At 32.7% G+C, this 20,087-nt stretch overlaps 1 protein-coding gene and 1 long non-coding RNA gene across 2 annotated transcripts; both read right to left on the bottom strand.

The window, feature by feature from the left end:
• Nucleotides 1–929: 929 nt before the first annotated feature.
• LOC143080408 (uncharacterized) lies at nucleotides 930–6,379 on the bottom strand. The gene is made up of 2 exons (XM_076256244.1): nucleotides 6,254–6,379; nucleotides 930–2,380 (listed from the first exon to the last, which is right to left on the bottom strand). The coding sequence occupies exon 2, from the start codon at nucleotides 2,348–2,350 to the stop codon at nucleotides 1,061–1,063; it is 1,290 nt and encodes a 429-aa protein (XP_076112359.1). The 5' UTR covers nucleotides 2,351–2,380; nucleotides 6,254–6,379; the 3' UTR covers nucleotides 930–1,060.
• A 589-nt stretch (nucleotides 6,380–6,968) lies between these two features.
• Nucleotides 6,969–10,752, bottom strand: LOC143080409 (uncharacterized). Its single transcript, XR_012979711.1, has 2 exons — nucleotides 10,455–10,752; nucleotides 6,969–9,853 (listed from the first exon to the last, which is right to left on the bottom strand). It is a non-coding gene; the product is annotated as an uncharacterized LOC143080409 (long non-coding RNA).
• Between the last annotated feature and the right edge of the window lie 9,335 nt (nucleotides 10,753–20,087).

Here is a 20,087-nt window from a genome sequence, read left to right as displayed (position 1 = left end):
TATGGTTTGTTGTTCTGATCTTAATTTTTATTTTTTCTTGTTGAGTCAAGTGTCGGTGGTTAATATGGTCTGTTGAACTGTGTTGTATTTTTAGTGTTTCTTGTTCACTCATGTATCGGTGGTTGGTACGACATGTTGTACTATGCTGTGTTTTAAGTGACTTGTTGAGTCTGGTGTCGGTAGTTGATTTGAACTTTTGTACTGTGCGGTACTTAAAGTGATTTTTGTTGATTCAGGTGTCTGTGGTTGTTATGGTCTGTTGTATTGTGCTGTATTTTTAATGATTCTTGTTGAGTCAGGTGTCGGTGGTTGATATGGTATGGTGTTCTCTGCTGTATTTTAAGTGATTCTTGTTGAGTCAGGTGATGATGGTTTATATGGTCTTTTGTATTGGGCTGTATTTCAAGTGATTTTTGTTGAGGAGTCAGGTGATGATGGTTTATATGGTCTGTTGTATTGTGCTGTATTTTAAGTGATTCTTGTTGAGTCAGGTGTCGGTGGTTTATATGGTCTGTTGTATTGTGCTGTATTTTAAGTGATTCTTGTTGAGACAGGTGTTGATGTTTGGTATGGTCTGTTGAACTGTACTTCATATTTAATGATTCTCGTGGATTCATTTGTCAGTGGTTGGTACGGTCTGTCTGTTATTAGAATTTATTGAAAAGAGTATATGTGATCAGTGTTCAATATAAAAAAAATCCAAGGCTATAGGAAGCAAATGAAAGTAATGAAGGTAAAGTTACACATAAATTGTCAAGTGAAGCTGGGATAAACAGTCGTATATATTGAAAAACAAGATTGAAATGTCTCGCCTGCTTTAATATTTAATATTTATCCTATGTTGATTGTCCTTAAGATAAAGTTTACTTCACGTTAAAGTTTTCATAAACCTGATATCATCAATGATCCTACAAGAAACTGTTACAGAACAAACCAAGGACAGAGAAAAAAGAGCATATCTTTAAGGCCTATATCCTATTTATATATTGAAGAATTACTCAAACCTTTTATATACAATCTGTTTTTACATCTTCGTTTATTTTATATACGCCGAAGCAAGTTAGTAGTTTTGCTTACATACATTTTCTATTATATCTCGTAATTGCATTAATTCTTGAAAACAAAGACGACATCTAGAACTAGGATTAGGTGCATGTAATTGTTGTAGGACTCGTTCCTTGTTTCCGTCATCGTCTTTTGGTTTGATATGAATGTGTTTAACTGGAACTGTTGGTTTAATAGCCTTAATTTTAGGCTTTGTAAACATGATTTGTATTCGTCTTTCACGTTTTTTGCGTTGTAATTCTGCATTTTTTCTTTCCATTTCAATAAAATCTCTAAATACCTGTTGTCGAATACAGTATTCAGGATATACAGTTCTTTCTATAAGCACAATAGCTTTTATCCCGTAAGAATACGTCATATAGAGTGGCAAGCAATTGAGATTTCCACTGGCGAAATGGATAGGACCGAATGCTGACTGCAAAAGGTTTTCGTTGTACAAATGATCACTCGAACTAGAATTTATTTTACTACTTTCCCATGAACCAAAATCAACAGTTTGGTGAACTGCTGTAATTGAAGACGAGGCATCAATGGCAGTGTGATTGTTTTCAATTGCATTTATTAATAACCAGTTGTCAATCTTGTGTTTGCCCACAACAACATCGGGTATCCCTCCCCACGGATATGTGTAATCTGTTATAAAATAATCTTGTCCTGAAGGCGGGTGTCTTTTTGCGTCTTCTTTTATCTGTAGTATTTTGTCATACGAAGAAATATCTTTTGATGTAATATTTTCCATATCAAAGCGGCATCCTGATATGAATATAACGCCGTTTTCATCTGGAATAACTTGTATATGCTTGTCAATCAAATTAAGAGAGCTTTTCAAGTCAGCTGTGAAGAGAATATCAGCATTTGCATAACCAATGTACTTCGATTTGAATTTCCGATGTATGACTGATAAAAAATGACGTAAAATGGGCATTTCGTCTGATGTAGAATGCTCAATCGGGAAAACTTGCCATCCGTTTCTTATAAATGTATCTCTTACATTTTTGTATTCATCACTTAAAAAAAGCACAGGTAATATATCGGAACCTAGTGTTCTCCAGTTATGCATGGTGTTATTATACACGGTATTTCGCCTTTCGGTAGGCACTAATGTTGTACATAGGACGAGCAACCACGTGTCTGTACTGTCTTCCATTCCTGTATTTGTTGGATTTGATTTGTACAAATGCTTTACTACTATACAAAAACTGAGCAAAGCAATTAACAGCAATACTACCAACATGTTTTTGTATATAAAACGAACTATACGCACAATAATTCGTACAAACATCATTTTGACATATTTCTATCTTTACTTGCAATCCTGCAAATATATAGAAATAATATGATTAAACGGATTTCAACAGTCAGGAACCTGTAATTCAGTGGTTGTCGTTTGTTGATGTGTTACATATAATACGTTTTCGTTCATTTAATTTTGTACCAAAATTAGTCCGTTAGTTTTCTCGTTTAAATTGTTTTACATTTGTCATTTTTCGCCCTTTCCTAGTTGATTATGCGGGTTTGCTCATTGTTGAAGGCCGTACGGTGACCTAATAGTTATTAACTTATGTGTCATTTTGGTCTCTTATGGAGAGTTTTCTCATTGGCAATCATACCACATCTTCTTTTTTATATTGTGGGATTTACATCAATAAGGTAACATCGATAAGGTCAACCCTGATTAATGTTAATGCAAAGTATCTAGGTCAGCACAGACAAACGTAAATGTACAGGATCTCGATCAACAATAACAAACGTTAAGGTACAGCATCTAGGTCAACATTTGCAACCGAGTTTTAAGCCAACAACAAGATTAACCCTGACAAGTGTTCAGGTACATTATCTATAAGCAATATGTTGCACATCCTTTAGGTCAACACTAAAAAATGTTAGGGAATACCGGTATTAGAAGATGTACCACAGTAGTATGAGTGCCAATGAGACAACTCTTTATACATGTTATATAAGCCACAAAGTATAAAATTGGACCATTATACATGTAGGTCAAACTACGGCATTCAACACGGAGTCTTGGCTTACACCGAACAGCAAGCTATAAAGGGCCCCACAATCGACCAGTGTGAAACTATTTAAACAGGAAAACCAACAGTCTTGTCTATATAAACAAACGAGAAACTCTTATGAACCACATCAACAAACGACAACTACTGTACATCAGGTTCCTGACATAAGACAGGTGCTAACAAATGCAGCGGGTTTTAATAGGTGCCAACATTCACCCTAACCTGAAACAATAGTCTAACATCACGACAAAGAAAGACACACTATAAGATATCATGAAATGGCTTAACTCAATCAAAAGGTATAAAAACAACAAGTGTACATATACTGAACGAATTAATTTGATCCATGACACTGTAAATACAAAATTTATTTAAAAAAAGGGGGAGATGTAAAACAATATCAGAAAGACAATCAAAGCCTTATAGGCTGTAAAAGCAATTGCTGCCATGTTAATGTTTGGGGACTTGTATTTTTCATCCACATATATACAAGAATTAAACCTGACATGAGTGTTGTCTAGTTAAAAGTAAGAAGGTTTTAACTTTATATAAATAAAAGACTTTAGCAGAAAGTCATTTTTAATATGTTTTATATTTCACAAGGAGACAACACGTTTACCAGGCTAAAGTTGGGGTCAAATATACATGTGCTGAAACATATAACTCAAAAAGAAATCATCATGGATTATCCCCTGGTAGTGTTTGTAACTTCCTTGGCAATAATTTCCTTTATTGATTTAATTTTAACAATTTTCATTATTAATTTATATTTAACCATTAACACAAATGATTAAGTTAAAACATTTCAACTTTCCAGACGCAAATGTTAAAAAACGGGAAAGAAATAAAATATCTTACAAGACATAAACATGTAAAGAATAAATGTATATTTCAGCTTAATAAAAATATGTTCATAATGTTACTTTGTCATCATTTTTAAAACTAAGTTCCAAACATTATTGCTCAGTTGATATGTGTCCTTCTGATGCGGTACGAGCACAGGCACTTGTTTCTATCCATAGGAAGGTCGATTATCATTATAAATAGTTTTATATGGATAGTCGACCTTCCTGTGGATAGAAACAAGTGCATGTGGGTACGAGATAACTACAATTCTCATGCAATCCCGAAAAGGGGGGTCATCACAGACAAACATGACATTAAATCATAACACTGAACTAGTATATATATTGTATAGGGGCCAGCTGAAGGACGCCTCCGGGTGCGGGAATTTTTCGCTGCATTGAAGACCTGTTGGTGACCTTAATTCTGCTGTTGTATGTTTTTCTATGGTCGGGTTGTTGTCTCTTTGACAAATTCCCCATTTCCATTCTCAATTTTATTATACGAACAAGAACAAACAGCTCTACGTTGCTTTGATATTTATCAATTTTCAGGAAACATTGCGAAAAATGATCTTCAATATTTCGAAAACATGTGAAATAAAATTGCTAACACGGTGGACCGTCGAGTGTCAACAAACGTAGTAGACTTGTTCACTGAAAAGACGAAAAAAAAAAAAAAAAGAGAAACCTACGAAGCAACATCGCAAATTGTAGGGGAATATATTACAAAATCAGGGAGATTCCAAGAACTTGCAATCCCTGATTCCCGATCCTGCGCCTAAACAAGTATACCAAAGTACCGCGAGATATTACCTCGAGCAACGGTGTACCATAAGAGGAGGAAGATAGCACACAGAGAACAGTAGTGTCAATTATTGACCTTAGGATCAGGATCAGGACGAGGATAATGGTTTCATCTGACATTTGTTATGCAAACCCAGTTTTGATCATGATATTTAAAAAGACGTACTTTTTTTCAATCTATGTATTAATAAACTAGAAAATTCCAAATTGTAAATATCTCTTCATCTGGACCGATTTGGCATCTATTACGTTTGGACGGGTCCATTTCATTAGTAAGGTGATCGATAAATATTACGGAGTTTTGACAGAAAAGGAAAACGAACTTATTGTTATGTGTTTTCAACAAGGGTTTCGTTCCGCTAAATTATTTGCGCAAATAAAGTTTGTCTATTTTTAGATTACAGGTAATAATTTGACACTACGCATTAACCTGTGTAGTGATTTTGATTTTACGATAAATGTATGAATGAACGATAATTTTATGAATGAACAAGAGCACCTGACCTCTTAAAGAAACACAAATTAAACATAAAAAACCGTATTTATTAGGAGATAATTCAGTTAAATTTTCAATACTAAATCAACAACTGAAATGAATCCATATTTTGTTGAAACATCGTACGAACGGCGGAAAACGGAATCGCATTTATAAAAATGTACTTTTTTTCACTCGGACTTCTATGTTATTTGATAGTCAAACGGTTGACCCTTTAAATACAAAAATACATCTACAAGAACATATTCTGAAACTTCTTAAATCCACTAACTTTTTTTTTAAAGTTTCAAGCTATGTATTGCATTAGAAAACATACATAGGTGTTAAAAAATGACTGACCAGGAGCCTGTTTAACAAAATACTATGGCTTGATCTGGGCGGAGTCTCTGATCTGGGTCACAAAGATGGCCATACGCGACGGCATAAAAGCAATTGCTTTAAAAATAACCTTGAACAAAATGCCGTCAATTAAAATAACGTACACTTGCAGGTAAATACAATTAGTTTTGTTGTAAAAGAGAGGCGAAAGATACCAGAGGTATAGTCAAACTCATAGATCTGACAACGCTTTGGTTAAAAAAGGAATAGTCAAAAAGACAAATAATAGTACATGAATCATAACATAGAAAACTAAAGACTAAGCAACACGTACCCCACAAAAAAACTGGGGATGATCTAAGGAATACATGAAGTACAGAAATATATTTTACAAAATGATTAATTTTGTTGTTCATAGTACAAGAGCAGAAGTGACAATTTATCATTTAGATCAACACTTTAAAGTGCTGAGATACAGTACCAAGGTCAACACTGACGAGAGATAAGCTTCAGCTTACTCCCAAACAATAATGTATACTAGACTAAACTCCGAAAGATACAGATGAGCCATAATTAAAAAAAAACTAACAAATATTATGACCTACGAGGGCTAGATGGGTGCATGACTTTAATTAAGCTGCTTGTATTTCAGTGAATGAATATGAAAATGAGAAAACAAAATCTTAATGTAGTTATTGTCTACTTACTTATACAACATAGTGACATCCACTTAATTGTATATCAATATATACATATGTATGGTTTTATAGTTTTTAAATGATTAAATAATGATAAAATATTAACGGAATAAAAAGATCTAATCTGTCACGATCGGTTATAACGGATTTAAACATGACAATAAGACTTTTAAAACTTAATTTAAACAGGTGTACCAGAGGAATATATGATAGCAAACATTTAATTAAGGAATGTACGGGTTATTCGGTTTGCACCACATTTTCAGATTATTTCAAATAGACAGCAAAAATATAAGTATTTCCTTATAGTTTCATTCTAAATTCCATCTTTTACGGAGTAAAGTAAATTTATTTAAAAAAAACGTTGATGACGTCACGGTAACATGACAAAATTACGTCTATGAGCTTTTATATTTAAACCTTTCAGCCAATTAGAAGACGTAATACATCCATGCAAAATAAAATTATGACTCATAGTGAGACAGGTCAACAGTATTTTAATTAAATGACAATTGCCGTCATGCATATGATTTCTTTTTGTTTAATGATTTCTCGTATCATACTATTCCTTATTCTTTAACAAGACGAGTGTTTTGTTAAAGAATAAGGAATAGTAAAGCACTCAGGTAATTCCACATACAAAAACATATCATTTGACAAGAATGAGAGTTTGGCGAATCATGAGTCTTTCATGGTTTCTATGAAAATTTTATCGAACAGCAAATCTGAGGATTTACCTTAGCTTCAACAGTTCAATACAAACAACGGTGCGTTGCCGGCTCATTTCATGTTCTATGAAGGAATTGTCCATTATATTGATAAAAGTTCTGTTCACTGTTTACGAGCGTACTGGTATTAACCATATTTGGATTCTAAAAAATTTAAAAGAATTTCTGGATAATTCTAAATCTTGGATCTTTCTCTGAAACTAAGTCTATCAAAACTTTTGATTTTTCAAACCTGAACACCACATTCCCAATGTGAAATTGAAAAATCGTCTAATAAAAATAGAATTATTCACAGTGATTTTCTTCAATATAAAATTGGTATTAGTACGCCATGAATATATTGCTTTGGGATACCAAATTATTGTAACAGTTTGTAATGAAAAAAAGCTTAACAGAGGAACAAGTGATCAGTATGCTGGATTTTCTTATTGACAACATATTTTTTGAATTTGGAAGTATATTTTTTTCAACAAATTGTCGGCATTCCTATGGAAGCGAACTGTGCACCTCTCCTTGCCGGCCTGTTCCTATGTTCCTATGAATCCGAGTTCCCACAAACTCTTGTCAACAACAAGAAATTAAAAAAAGCCATATCATTTCATTTCACATTCAGATATATTGATGATGGTCTTTCCATTTGATGAGGGACTTTCCGGTTTTGATTTTTCCTAGGAGTTCAGTATTTTTGTGATATTACTTTTTTCCATTAAAAACACAAATTTTACTGATTTGAGTTCCATTTAAATATGTTTGATATTTTACTTTTTGGCACCAGCAAACATGTTCTGATCGAGCCTGTCCCAAGTAAGGAGCCAGTCATTCAGTGGTTTTCTTTGTTGCAGCATAATATATATTTTGTGTATCGTTTATTGTTTTGCACATAAATCAGACCAACAGTTATCTTGTTCGAATAGTTTTGAATTTGTGATTTCGGGGATTTACTTTACCTTACTATGCAGTATGTGTTTTGTGCATAGTTGAAGACCGTTCAATGAACTATTCGTGTTAACTTCTACGCAGTTTGGTGTCTCACCGGACATCATACATTTTGTACCTCATCTTCTTTTTTGTATATTGTATTCTAGGGATGAATCATTACAGAACAATAGCATACGTAAAATTGATAATTTTTAAACAACGAATGCTGCATATTTTATTGTCCTTCTTGTGATTAGTTAGGTCAAAATCCCGTGAAGCAAGCATAGTATTTTTAAATCGGACATTCCCCAAACAGTCGGAAGTTTAAAGTTATGATTTTCTCCATTGGTCTGACTTCTGGATATATTATCCACACACTCATACCTCTATAGTTCATTGTACTTCGTTTTATTTAAATGAATACTCTTTCTAAAGAAATTGTGAGTGTCTTAAATCTACACTGTACGGTATTACATGAAAGCAGAATAGACAGGAAAAAGGTCAGCGAATGAAACAAAAAAAAAAAAAAAAAAAAAAAACAATTTGCCAAAAGTCTTTAAACCTTTTCCTGCTCGATTCGATCACATGCATATAAGTGTCTAATAGCATTCCGTAACATTTCAGTACACATTATATAAGGTATAACAGCTTCATTGCAATTAATGACGGAAGGTTTGTATGTTTCAGAATCAAACAGTTTGAGTACAATTCATGATAGAGCTCTGCACACTTCCGAATTAAATAGTTTGTTTTATCTATACATGCCAGAGGGTAACCACGACGAAGGTCTATGTTTCAGAATCAAACGGTTTGCTATATAGCTAGAGAGCAATCCATGACGGAGGTCTGTATGTTTCTGAATTAAATACTTTATCAAGTTCAGATCCTTTGACTGGATAATTTTTATAATAAATTGTTTTACCGCCTATTAACCATGCAATCCACCAGCCATAACTGCCTGTTGTTATAATAGAATGATTACAGTTTGTCATTATTGCCATATCAACTTCCGGTGAATTCTTTTGAAGAATGAATGCAGTGTTTTCTTTGGTAAAATGAGTCTTGCACCAAGATATGTCATCAGAGGAAAAAATGAAGAAGGGATTTGAAAAGTTTAACTGAAAACTTGTCATGGCATCATCAATATAACGTTTGTCTGCTGATGTGTATCCATATTTGGTCATGACAGAAGAATGCACCATATCACCGCGACGCACATGCACAGCAACATAAGTAGATGTGTTTGATATACCTTTTAGATTTAGAATTTTATGAAACTGATTAGTAGCCTCATGCTGTATACTGTCTTTAAATTTCAATTCTTTTCTGATATGTTCACTACTGTCAACAAAGTATTTCCAACTTTGAAAGTATCCATTAAGAATCCAGTTGTATTTCCTGTCTAGATTAAATGCCTCTTTCTCAAATGTACACCCCTTTACTTCATTGTACCGTTTAACATTTGCTAATTTTTGACCGGAAGTAGCAGATATCTTTAGAACTTTCTTTAAATGGCATCCTCCTTCAATAACTGGTATCATGTTATGGTGTTTGGCGATGCCATAAAGAGATGCATATTCAAAAAGTAGGTTTCCTAAGCGACCTTGAAATGTTATTGTTATGTAATTCTTCGCCAAATTCTCCCTTACAGGGAAATGAGTACTAGTAACTAGACTATTTGTAAAATTGCCAGGCATAAGTGATTTTTGCAAATATAGCTTATTCAGTAATTTTGTTGAAACAATTGTCTTCTCTGTTGTGACACTCTGGTCAATTGACCGCAACGACCCCTGATTGCTATTACTTGTTGTTGTGAGCTCCCTGGACCCAAATTGATCGAGCTTTGGAAGGTTGACTTTAATAACGCCGTAAATGGTATCCCAGTAAATAATGAAACTGTAAACAATTATGCAGGCTCCAGACGTCAATATAAGTAATAAGACTTTCTTCATTCTTGCCCGTACTGAAAAATAATAAGATTTGCATAATCGATAATCGATAAATTACTGTAATTCTCTTAAACTGAGGTATGTCTAGCTGCATGTGGCTATAACGGTATACTTGAAACTGCAGAGTCTATAATATATAGCACCATTTAGACAATGGTATTCAATTTACAAATGATGTAGTGATTGTCTCTCTTAACATATAAAACTTCCTTGTCTTCAGTGGATCACTGTATAGCTAACATCAAATTCCATGAAATTATCACACACGATTAATGAAAAATAGAGTTACCAAAACATTTACAAACACGTGAAAAAGAAAGTCAAATGTTTTTTCTCCACACGCGATCAAAAAGACTTAAGGATACAAAATTTTAGTGGGCGTCTGCTGTTTGGTGAAAATTCAATTCACCGACATCAACAATCTGAATTATGACTAAAACAATGATTAATATAGAATGCAATTAACAAGAACACCATATAAGATCATATAAATATTATATTTATAATGTACGTTTGATTAACGTGGCGTCTCTGTATATACCCGTTATGTGGCTCATATACCTGGTAAAGCATAAACGGGAGTCAAAATATATAACATTAGGAAAGTATACAAACCTAAAGTCTAGCTTTTAAAATGTCTCATATTGTATAAACAAACAAAATTTCACCAGGTACACACACACTATAATTGTGTATACATGTAAATAGAGGCTACTTATCTGAATTTATTTATAGAACAATTGTAAATTATCAACGACAGTCACACGTCGTATTTATTTTAGAAACGCACATACTGTGAGATGAGGGACCAGAGCACGGAACAAAATATGCATTCAAATAGTTTAAAAACTTTAGGTTGTATTCTATGTACAAAAAAATGCTATTTTCAAACATAGCATATACAATATATATATGCTACACATACAGTGGATAAAAAGAATAATTATATTTATTGATTCAACTAAGGACCCGTATATGGAAGTACAAAAACAAAACAATTTGTTTTCATACCACATAGTCACATTATAATGAAATATTTTAAACTGTTTACAGGAGCGGATGCAATAGACAAAGACGTCCCCTTTTTGATCGCCATTTTATTTTTTATTATATCATTTTTTTCACAATTCATATGGGTTTGCTTTTAGTTTAAAATCGCCCAAATGTTTTAAAGATTCTGTTTTATGGAAGACGCCCTCCCTTTCAAAACACTGGATCCACCACTGGTTCATATTATCATAACCGTGCTTATGTAAGGTAAAGATAGTCCCTAAATAAATCTACCATCTTTTGAATGTGAAATTGTAACGAGTTTTTATGAAAAATGTGAAATTCTCCAAATATTCTATTTACTAAGTTTAAAATGTGGTACAACAAACGCATGTTGTCTTTAAAAAAAAAATCAGATAATTGAAAAACCTCATATAATAAAGATGGAACGCATTGAAAACCAAACATTCTAAAGAGTTTTGACAAAAGTTAATATCCTCTATGTTTTTGGGTTAAACCAAACATATAGTTTCGAATATTTTGAAATTTGATTAACTATTCATTTATAGAGAAAGACCCTCTCTATGACATATCATTGAAAGTACTGACTATTGGCCTGGTAATTAATATTCTCGGTAAGTATATTTTATTAAACCTTGAACTTCAATGAAATTTTGTGTGAATTTGAATGGTGCCAACAACTGTTATTATTATCATCACAATTTTGCTTTCGAGTATTTAAAAAAAAAAATAGAAAAGGTGGTCTCAAAACCAAAACCAATTTTACCGAAAAAGCAACACTTCAAGTGTAGCAAAATAAAAAATAAAATTGTGCATCAATAAAAATCTTTAATGAAAAAATCTACAATCTATAATACTGAAATGACAAAAGGGTAAAAGTGCAGGTTATTTAGAAATAAATTACTTTCCATGGCTTCCTCTGACCCAAAAGTTTAAAAACAAATACGCTAAGAATAATTGCTAAAAGCTCATTCGAGCGTATGTTGTCTCTGTTTGTATACTTTGCCAACTCTAAATAAAGCTTATATATTTATTTATTTACAAGTATTATCGTTTATATAAATATACAAAGTTGATTTCCCCTGCTTTATGGATTATATATAATTGATTTCATTTTTGATCAAGATTTATGACAGTCAACAATTTTAAGGTGACCTCCAACTTATAGTATTGTTTATCAGAAAGTTTCCTCAAATAACCAGGTCCAATCTAAATAGTTAATCAAAGAATAAACCAGTAAACAGATTTTTACCCTTATGACCAGCATTTTACTATGTTTATATTTAGAAAGTAAAATACTTAAAATAGGCAAGTTTGTCCATATTGTCAAGGATTACTAATTTAAGTGTTTTTTTTTTAATTCAAAAGAGAGTTAATGAAGAACAGAGGTAAAAAATCAACCATTTTAGGCAAAGGGTCCACAATGAACCTTAAAAGAAATAATTTCCCCCCGTATTTTACTAAAAAAATGGACTTAGTTTTTTGACCTGGAAACAATACCTTCACTGTGTGGTTAAACTTTTAAAATTTTGTATCTGTTTATCCGTGTTTTACTTATGACTGGACTTAGTTTGTCTTCCAGTTAAAGTTCATAAGGACCCTTTGCCTAAAATGGTTGATTTTTCACCTCAAAATTTACTCTGAGTACAGACAAACCTACGCATTTGGAAAATATTTCAAGCATAGCATGCCCTAGGTAAATATATTTCAAATATGTTTTATGTTTAAGACAAATAAACACTTAACAGGATTTTGCCGTGCTCTTTTTTCCAATCCTCCAGAAGGTGCCAAAATAAACTAAGTTGGGAAAGAGGTTTGAGAACTTCCCAGGTAATAATTGAAGTGAGCTGTATTAATTGACACTGACAATAGATACGTATACCTGACAAAAATTGGTGATTTAAACTGTGTACCTGGGTGGACCATATCAAATAAAACTCCACTGTTTGTTGATTTTATCATCTTCTGCATGGACGAAAGAAAGTGCACTGCAAAATACAATTACTTTTTTAATTTTCTAAATCATACGATGCATTTGAATTTTATTTATGCTATGCCTTAGCCAAAGGGTCCACATGAACCTGATGTAAAATATTGGATAGAATGGACTATTAGAGGCTTATATCTTACTTTTAGGTAAATGATAGCCCAATCACTGAAATAAAGAATGGATAAACAATAGAATGACGTCACAACAATGTTTTAACATTACATAACGTCTATCTACAGTTAAAGTTTTTGAAACCTTTATGAGATTCCTAAACTATCCTGGATTTTTACCACACTTAGACGGAAGCTTCTTACACTCAAAAGAAAGTGTCGAAAGGAATATATTTATAGATTGTTTTTCTCATTTTTGTTGAGTCTGCCATTAACAGCAAAAGTAGGCGATCCACTGCGTTCCGCGGAACCCTTTCGAATTTTTACAAATAGTGACTTGGATGGAGAGTTGTATTATTGGTACTCGTACCACATATTCTTAAATCTAATAACGCATGAACAGTAATATACTCTGGATTTTTACCAAACTTGGACAGAAGCTTGTGTATGATCAAAAGCTAATATCTAGAAGGAAATGTAAATAAAAAATTTTACCTGTTTATCTGTATTTCAATTATATATAGACTTAGTTTTCTTCCAGTTAACATTACATACAGTCTGCTGTTAAAGTTTTTAAAACTGTTATTTCTGTTATTATACCACTTCTGTCAAGCCGTACATTATATTTATCTGCCTCTTGTAACAGCAGTGGCGGATCAAGGGGTAGGGTTAAGTGGTTGCAACCCCTCTTTTTTGGACGATCAATGCAATTGAATAATGACATATGGTTGGACCCCTTTAATCCGAGGTTGGGAATCCCACTTTTGAAAATGGCTGGATCCGCCACTGAACAGTGTACCCGAGTTTGTTAGTGTGCACCACATTTTTTTTATGTTATTTCTTCATCGGTAGAAAACATATTATAGTCATTTATTAGTTATTCTTAAATCGAATAACGCATGAACAGTAATATTGACGCCACCCAATATCGAGCTTGATCTATTGTTTGAGGTAATAAGCATTGCGTATATTAAGGTTTATAACATTTGATTGAGGAAAACTTAAGTTAGAGAACAATAATGGAAAATTCTGCGTTTTCTATGTTTATAAAGGGGGATGATAACTCATAAACAGAAAAAGTGACACCACTCACTTTCGAATTTAGTTTTGTATTTTGTGGCAAGAAGCATTATGTATAAGTTTTTTAGTATTTGGTTGAGGCACACTTAAGTAGGAGAACAGAACCTACTTTTTCGGACGTTTTGGACGGACAGACAAGGGTAACACTTTATGCCCCCTCCGCTACGATACCAACACAGAAGTATGATTACTGTGCTGGTGATACCTATGATTGAACCTCCACCAGCACTGGCATCTACCTACACCCAATAGTATTATAAATTAATCAATCTTAATTTTAATTTCTTTATTTTGGACAAATGATTATATGCATGCCCTTCACAAGGAGTGTCAAATTTTACATATTTTTCTACATATACATTTTTGTAATATGTAATAGCTTATTTTAGGTCAACTGATTAAAGCTGCAAACTTAAATTGTTCAGCACTTTCTCTTTATATATCTTTTAACATTATGTTTTGAACAAATAAAGGCAATCGTTGTATATCGCTGTTCGAAATTCATCAATCGATTGAGAAAGAAAATAAAACAAATCCGGGTTACAAACTTAAACTGAGGGAAACACATCAAATATAAGAGGAGAACTACGACACAACAGAAACACAACATTAAAATTTTAACAAACACAGAAACGAACTATAATATAATAATGGCCATTTTCCTGATTTGTTACAACACCTTTACCCGAGTAGCCCGGGTTAATAAAATCAAAGTTAACGCGGAGGGATCTACTCGTGTAACCCATGCATGTTTATCAATACCATAGCGTTACAGAAATAACTGCATATACTCTAACTTTTCTTTCACAGTACTTTGTTACGTAAATATCCCCACCTCTGTTTCACTTGAATTATTGTCAGCTTACTATATATATGTGCTTGTTTTCTGACACGTTTGAAATAAATGCAATTCATGTAATGTTTGAATGTATATTTAGACATCCATGTACTTATATATAAAGATTCAAAAACAAAAGTTCAACATACGGTATTTTGGACATGAAATCAATTACTAGTAATTCTTACACATTTAAACATAAAATGAAGTAAAAAAAAAATACATGAAAGCGAAATCAATACGGTTGACGCATTAATGACAATCTGCTACTCAGAATAATAGTAATGCATTTCTTTCCAGTCGGTCCCAATTAACATATACAGAAATTTTGGTAAGAATTTAGTCTTGTCGAATGCATGATTTTTGTCGACCTTTCGACTTCAGTCGAAAAAGCGAGACATAGCGATCCTACATTCCATCGTCGACGTCGTCGGCGGCTTCCACAATTAGTCATTCTGTGGTTAAAGGTTTTGAAATTTTAGTAACTTTCTTAAACTTTCCTGGATTCCTACAAAACTTGGACAGAAGCTTGTTTATAATCATAAAATAGTATCCAGAGGTACATTTGTTAAAATAAAATTCCATTTTTTTCCGTATTTTACTTATAACTGGACTTTGTACTTTATTCTGGCCTTGTACCAAACTTGGACAGAAGCTTGTGTATGATCAAAAGCTAATATCTAGAAGGAAATGTTGATAAAAATTTTTACCTGTTTATCTGTATTTCTCTTTATATATAGACTTAGTTTTCTTCCAGTTAACATTACATACAGTCTGCTGTTAAAGTTTTTAAAACAGTTATTTCTGTAATTATACCACTTCTGTCAAGCCGTACATTATATTTATCTGCCTCTTGTAACAGCAGTGGCGGATCAAGGGGTAGGGTTAAGGGGTTGCAACCCCTCTTTTTTGGACGATCAATGCAATTGAATGATGACATATGGTTGGACCCCTTTAATCCGGGGTTGGGAATCTCACTTTTGAAAATGGCTGGATCCGCCACTGAACAGTGTACCCGAGTTTGTTAGTGTGCACCACATTTTTTTTTATGTTATTTCTTCATAGATAGAAAACATATTATAGTCATTTATTAGTTAACATCGGTTTTCAACTTCTGTTTTAAAGAAGTAGATATTTCAACCCTTTCAATTCTATTTCTTTCCTTTCAATTGACAAATCGGTCAGAACAAATCACTTTAAAATATGAATCTATGTAGGATTTTGATCTCGTAAATTTTTGGTTAATATTTCAATAATTGTGAAACTTTAAACTTTTTAAGCTGGCATAGTATGTAGAACATATGTATGTATTACCAGTTTTTTGTCTAGTGACAAAATTGTGCAAACAAATTAAGCTTGTTCTGATAATATTGCAATAGAAATTGTGGATATTTATCTTATTTCTTGATTCGTTTATTATTTGATCATTAAATGATAAAGCAGCGATGAAATCGCTCTAAATTTCAAACATCTCGTGTTAATAAAATTATATCAGGATACCCAATATCGGATCAGAAGTTTGCGCGCGAATGGTGATATTGTGTTTTGTTTTTTAAATGAACTTAGTGCAATTACTTTACAGCATAGTATGTATGCACAGACACTTGTCTCAGAATAAAATTTACAAAAGGTTTATAGAAAAAAAATATTTCTGAGACAAGTGCCTGTGTATGTATATGTCAAATATACATAGCTGGTATATGGTAGAATTCACTATCATACAACATAAAAAGAAAAAAAAAGTTGCCTTTACTTAGTTAAGTACGAATGATCGGTGTGTTAAAGAATATGTAAAAATTTCATTTCTAATTTTAAAAACAAAAAAATATGATCAGAAGACTAAATAATTGCATTACCTGTTCTGAGAGACATTTAACAAGGTTAGAACATTGAAAGACAATTAAATTGATTATGAGGAAGTATTTGATACATGCATGTTAATTGATTAATCAATCTAAAATAATCACAGCTGTATACTGAAAAATTGAACAAAAATAAATGACAGCTATATAAAAAAATGAACAGAAAAAAGAAATATTACATCATTTGCTTCAAAAGTCCAAGGAGAATGTCTGTCTACGCGTTTAACATCAGTACATGCATATAATGTCCATAATCAAAAAGATCAATATTCGATCATTCGAATGTTGACTAATTTTACGTTATTTTTCATATGCTATACCATGTGGTACACAACATTTTTGCGCGCAATCATTTTGCAGGAAACACGGGTAATCACATATTGCAGAGTAAGGAGTATTCAGTTTCATAATTTTACCGGATATGGATCGATTAAAAAATAATTTATTCAGCTTGTGAAAATACGTCAAGGTCTCCCATGGATTCCCTGAAATTGTCAGAAACAAATCGTAGGAATATCATTTGTGTCTTTTGTAGACGAAACGTACATCTGGTGCAAATACTCATCCTGGTATCTGTGATGAGTTAATTATAGATAGAGATAAACTGTAAACAGCAAATTATGTTTAGCAAAGTCAGATCTATAAATAAGTTAGCATGACCAAAATTGCCAATTGACCATTTATAAGTTATTGCCCTTTAAAGTCAGTTTTGTTTTTAAATTTCGTAAACTTTTAAAATCTTTAACAAAATCCTTCTCTTTTGAAACTACTATGCCAAATTTAATCCCAATTGGCCACAATTTTCATTGGTATATCTAGTTTAAAAAAGTATACAATGACCCCGCCTGCCAATCAAAATGGTTAACATGGCTAAAAATAGAACATGGGAAAAAGGGGGGGTGGATACAATGCAAATTTTGTTTTTATTTTGAAAACTATCATCAGGAGAGAAAATTTCCCAAAAGAAAAATGATAAAAAAAAAATGAGTTCTATTAATTGTCGTTTTGCGTTTTGTCATATAAGATAGAAATAATAAGAAACATAAAGATACACTTTTAATAAAAAAAAAAAATGATCAGCAAGTCAATTTATAGTAACAAGTCATTTTTTTCCGATAAAGATAAGTATAGACTGAGACCTTTGTAAAAGTGACTGACCTTAAATGAGAATGTTTTCCCCTTTTATGCGTTTTGAGCCAAAAACTAAAGCAGACAAATAGAAACAAAACAGTCAAATTGATCAGTAATACAAGATCAACAAGACCGATTTTTGAAGTGAATTCTAGTATTCTTGTCTACAATGTTGGACAGTGTCCTTGGTTGAATGCGCACATGGTATATAGATATAGGAAGATGTGGTAAGAGTGCCAATGAGACAACTCTCAATCCAAGTTACAATTTATAAAAGTAAATCATTATATGTCAAGGTACGGCCTCCGACACGGAGCATTGGCTCACACCGAACAGCAAGTTATTAAGGGCCCCACAAATCGCAAAAACATTCAAACGGGAAAACCAACGGTTTAATCTATATAAAAACGAGAAACGAGAAACACTTATGAATCACATAAACAGACGACAACCACTGAACATCAGATTCCTGACTTAGGACAGGCGCAATCAATTGCAGCGGGATTAAACGTTATAATGATACCAAACCTTCTCCCTTTTCTGAAACAATAATATAACATCACAACATAGAAATACACACTATAAAATATCAATTGCATAGCTTACGCAATAAAAAACATAGACCAAGGTGAGCATCACTAGCTCTTCAGAGCCCCTATCTAATATTTTTATTGAAGAATTAAAAACAAACAAAACTACAGAAGGTTAAAAGTTTAATAAATCCAACTTAGATTTTTAAAAATAAAACAACGTAAGCATAATGAGCAATGGCTTTGCTACATTTGTAATTAATAGGTTCATTAACCAACAAAGCATTCCAGTAATAAGGGTTCAAATGTATAATATCAGTTTAACATGATAAAACAGCTGAACAATAATCCTTATCTCACTAACACAATATCATTATACACTTTTAACTACTAGTAACTATCTTTCTTCAGTCTGGTTTCTCTCGCATTCCCTTATATACATAACTACAGGCGGCACCCCGACGGTTCCAAAGATGGAGTACTGGGCGGTTTTAAAGATACCAATCGGTGAATTTCAATACCGTTCAGATAAATAAAAAACCGGGTCTATTGAAATGTACTTTAACCCGATTGTATTTAAAAAGAAAGACATCTTACATAATAATAAATTAAACTGTCAAAACTAAAATCGCTACAATCCCCCCCCCCCCCCCCGACTAGCAATTGAAATTCCTATTTCAATGTAGAAAACAAAGCTAGGCTAGTCACTGTACAGTTACATAATCCAAAAAGCTCAACTCAAGTCAATGTTTATAAGTTCAATGTAACATGCATAATAGCATAATAAAGTTATAGCAGCAGATGCTAACACTTTCAAATCATTAACACTAGCTGTGACGGACCTGGTATCCAATGTGTTATTGAAATAATTTCCCGGGGGTTCCAATATTTTATTAAAATAATTATCATGCGGTTCCTTGATTGGTACCTGTCTCTCCAGTATTATTTCATGCATTCCCAACAATGTATGTCCAGTTTGCCCATCAGGGTCAGCGAATACACTACAATTGTGTAGCAATACCTTTTTATTAACAGAATTGCCGATATTTAAAACTGATACAAACACAGCAATATGTGTGTCTTTGTACAATATAATGTCTGTACTGGTCTGGTTTAAAGAATCTTGCATAAACCTTACCTTGTGATGCATAAACTAGTACTCTTGTTAGCGCTAGTCCATATTTTGTCATGAGATTTGCAAGACATCATTTATATCTGCAGAACTTGTACTGAATTTCCTCGTTAATCCCGATCTTACAACTATTTCATGCTTAGCTGGTACTGTCACTGTTTTTAGCGAAATAACTCTACTAGAACGAACGCATTTATTTTGCTCGTGAAATGCAATATTTCTACCACTTATTTCTAGAGATAAGGAATCCCAGGCTCATTGACAGCGAAAGGATTGTATAAAATTTTCACCAAGTAAATTACTTCTTACTCTTCTAACAATAATTAAAAATTGAACACCACATTCATCAAATGATAATGTCATAACAGCAGTTTCTAACAGTTTAAAATCACCACGACTAGTTGTGATGAACCTGGTATCCAATGGTCCTAGCATAGGTCTACTATCAGGCAAAAAAAATTGGTAGCTTTCTTTTGTTATGAAAGTACATCTAGCACCGGTATCAATCTTCCAAGTGATTGATGATCCTTCTAATTGATCATCCATCATCATACTAACTTTTCC

Source organism: Mytilus galloprovincialis, chromosome 6 (genome assembly GCF_965363235.1).
Source record: "Mytilus galloprovincialis chromosome 6, xbMytGall1.hap1.1, whole genome shotgun sequence".
NCBI classification, from domain to species: Eukaryota; Metazoa; Mollusca; class Bivalvia; order Mytilida; family Mytilidae; genus Mytilus; species Mytilus galloprovincialis.
This window is presented reverse-complemented; position numbering and strand designations above follow the sequence as displayed.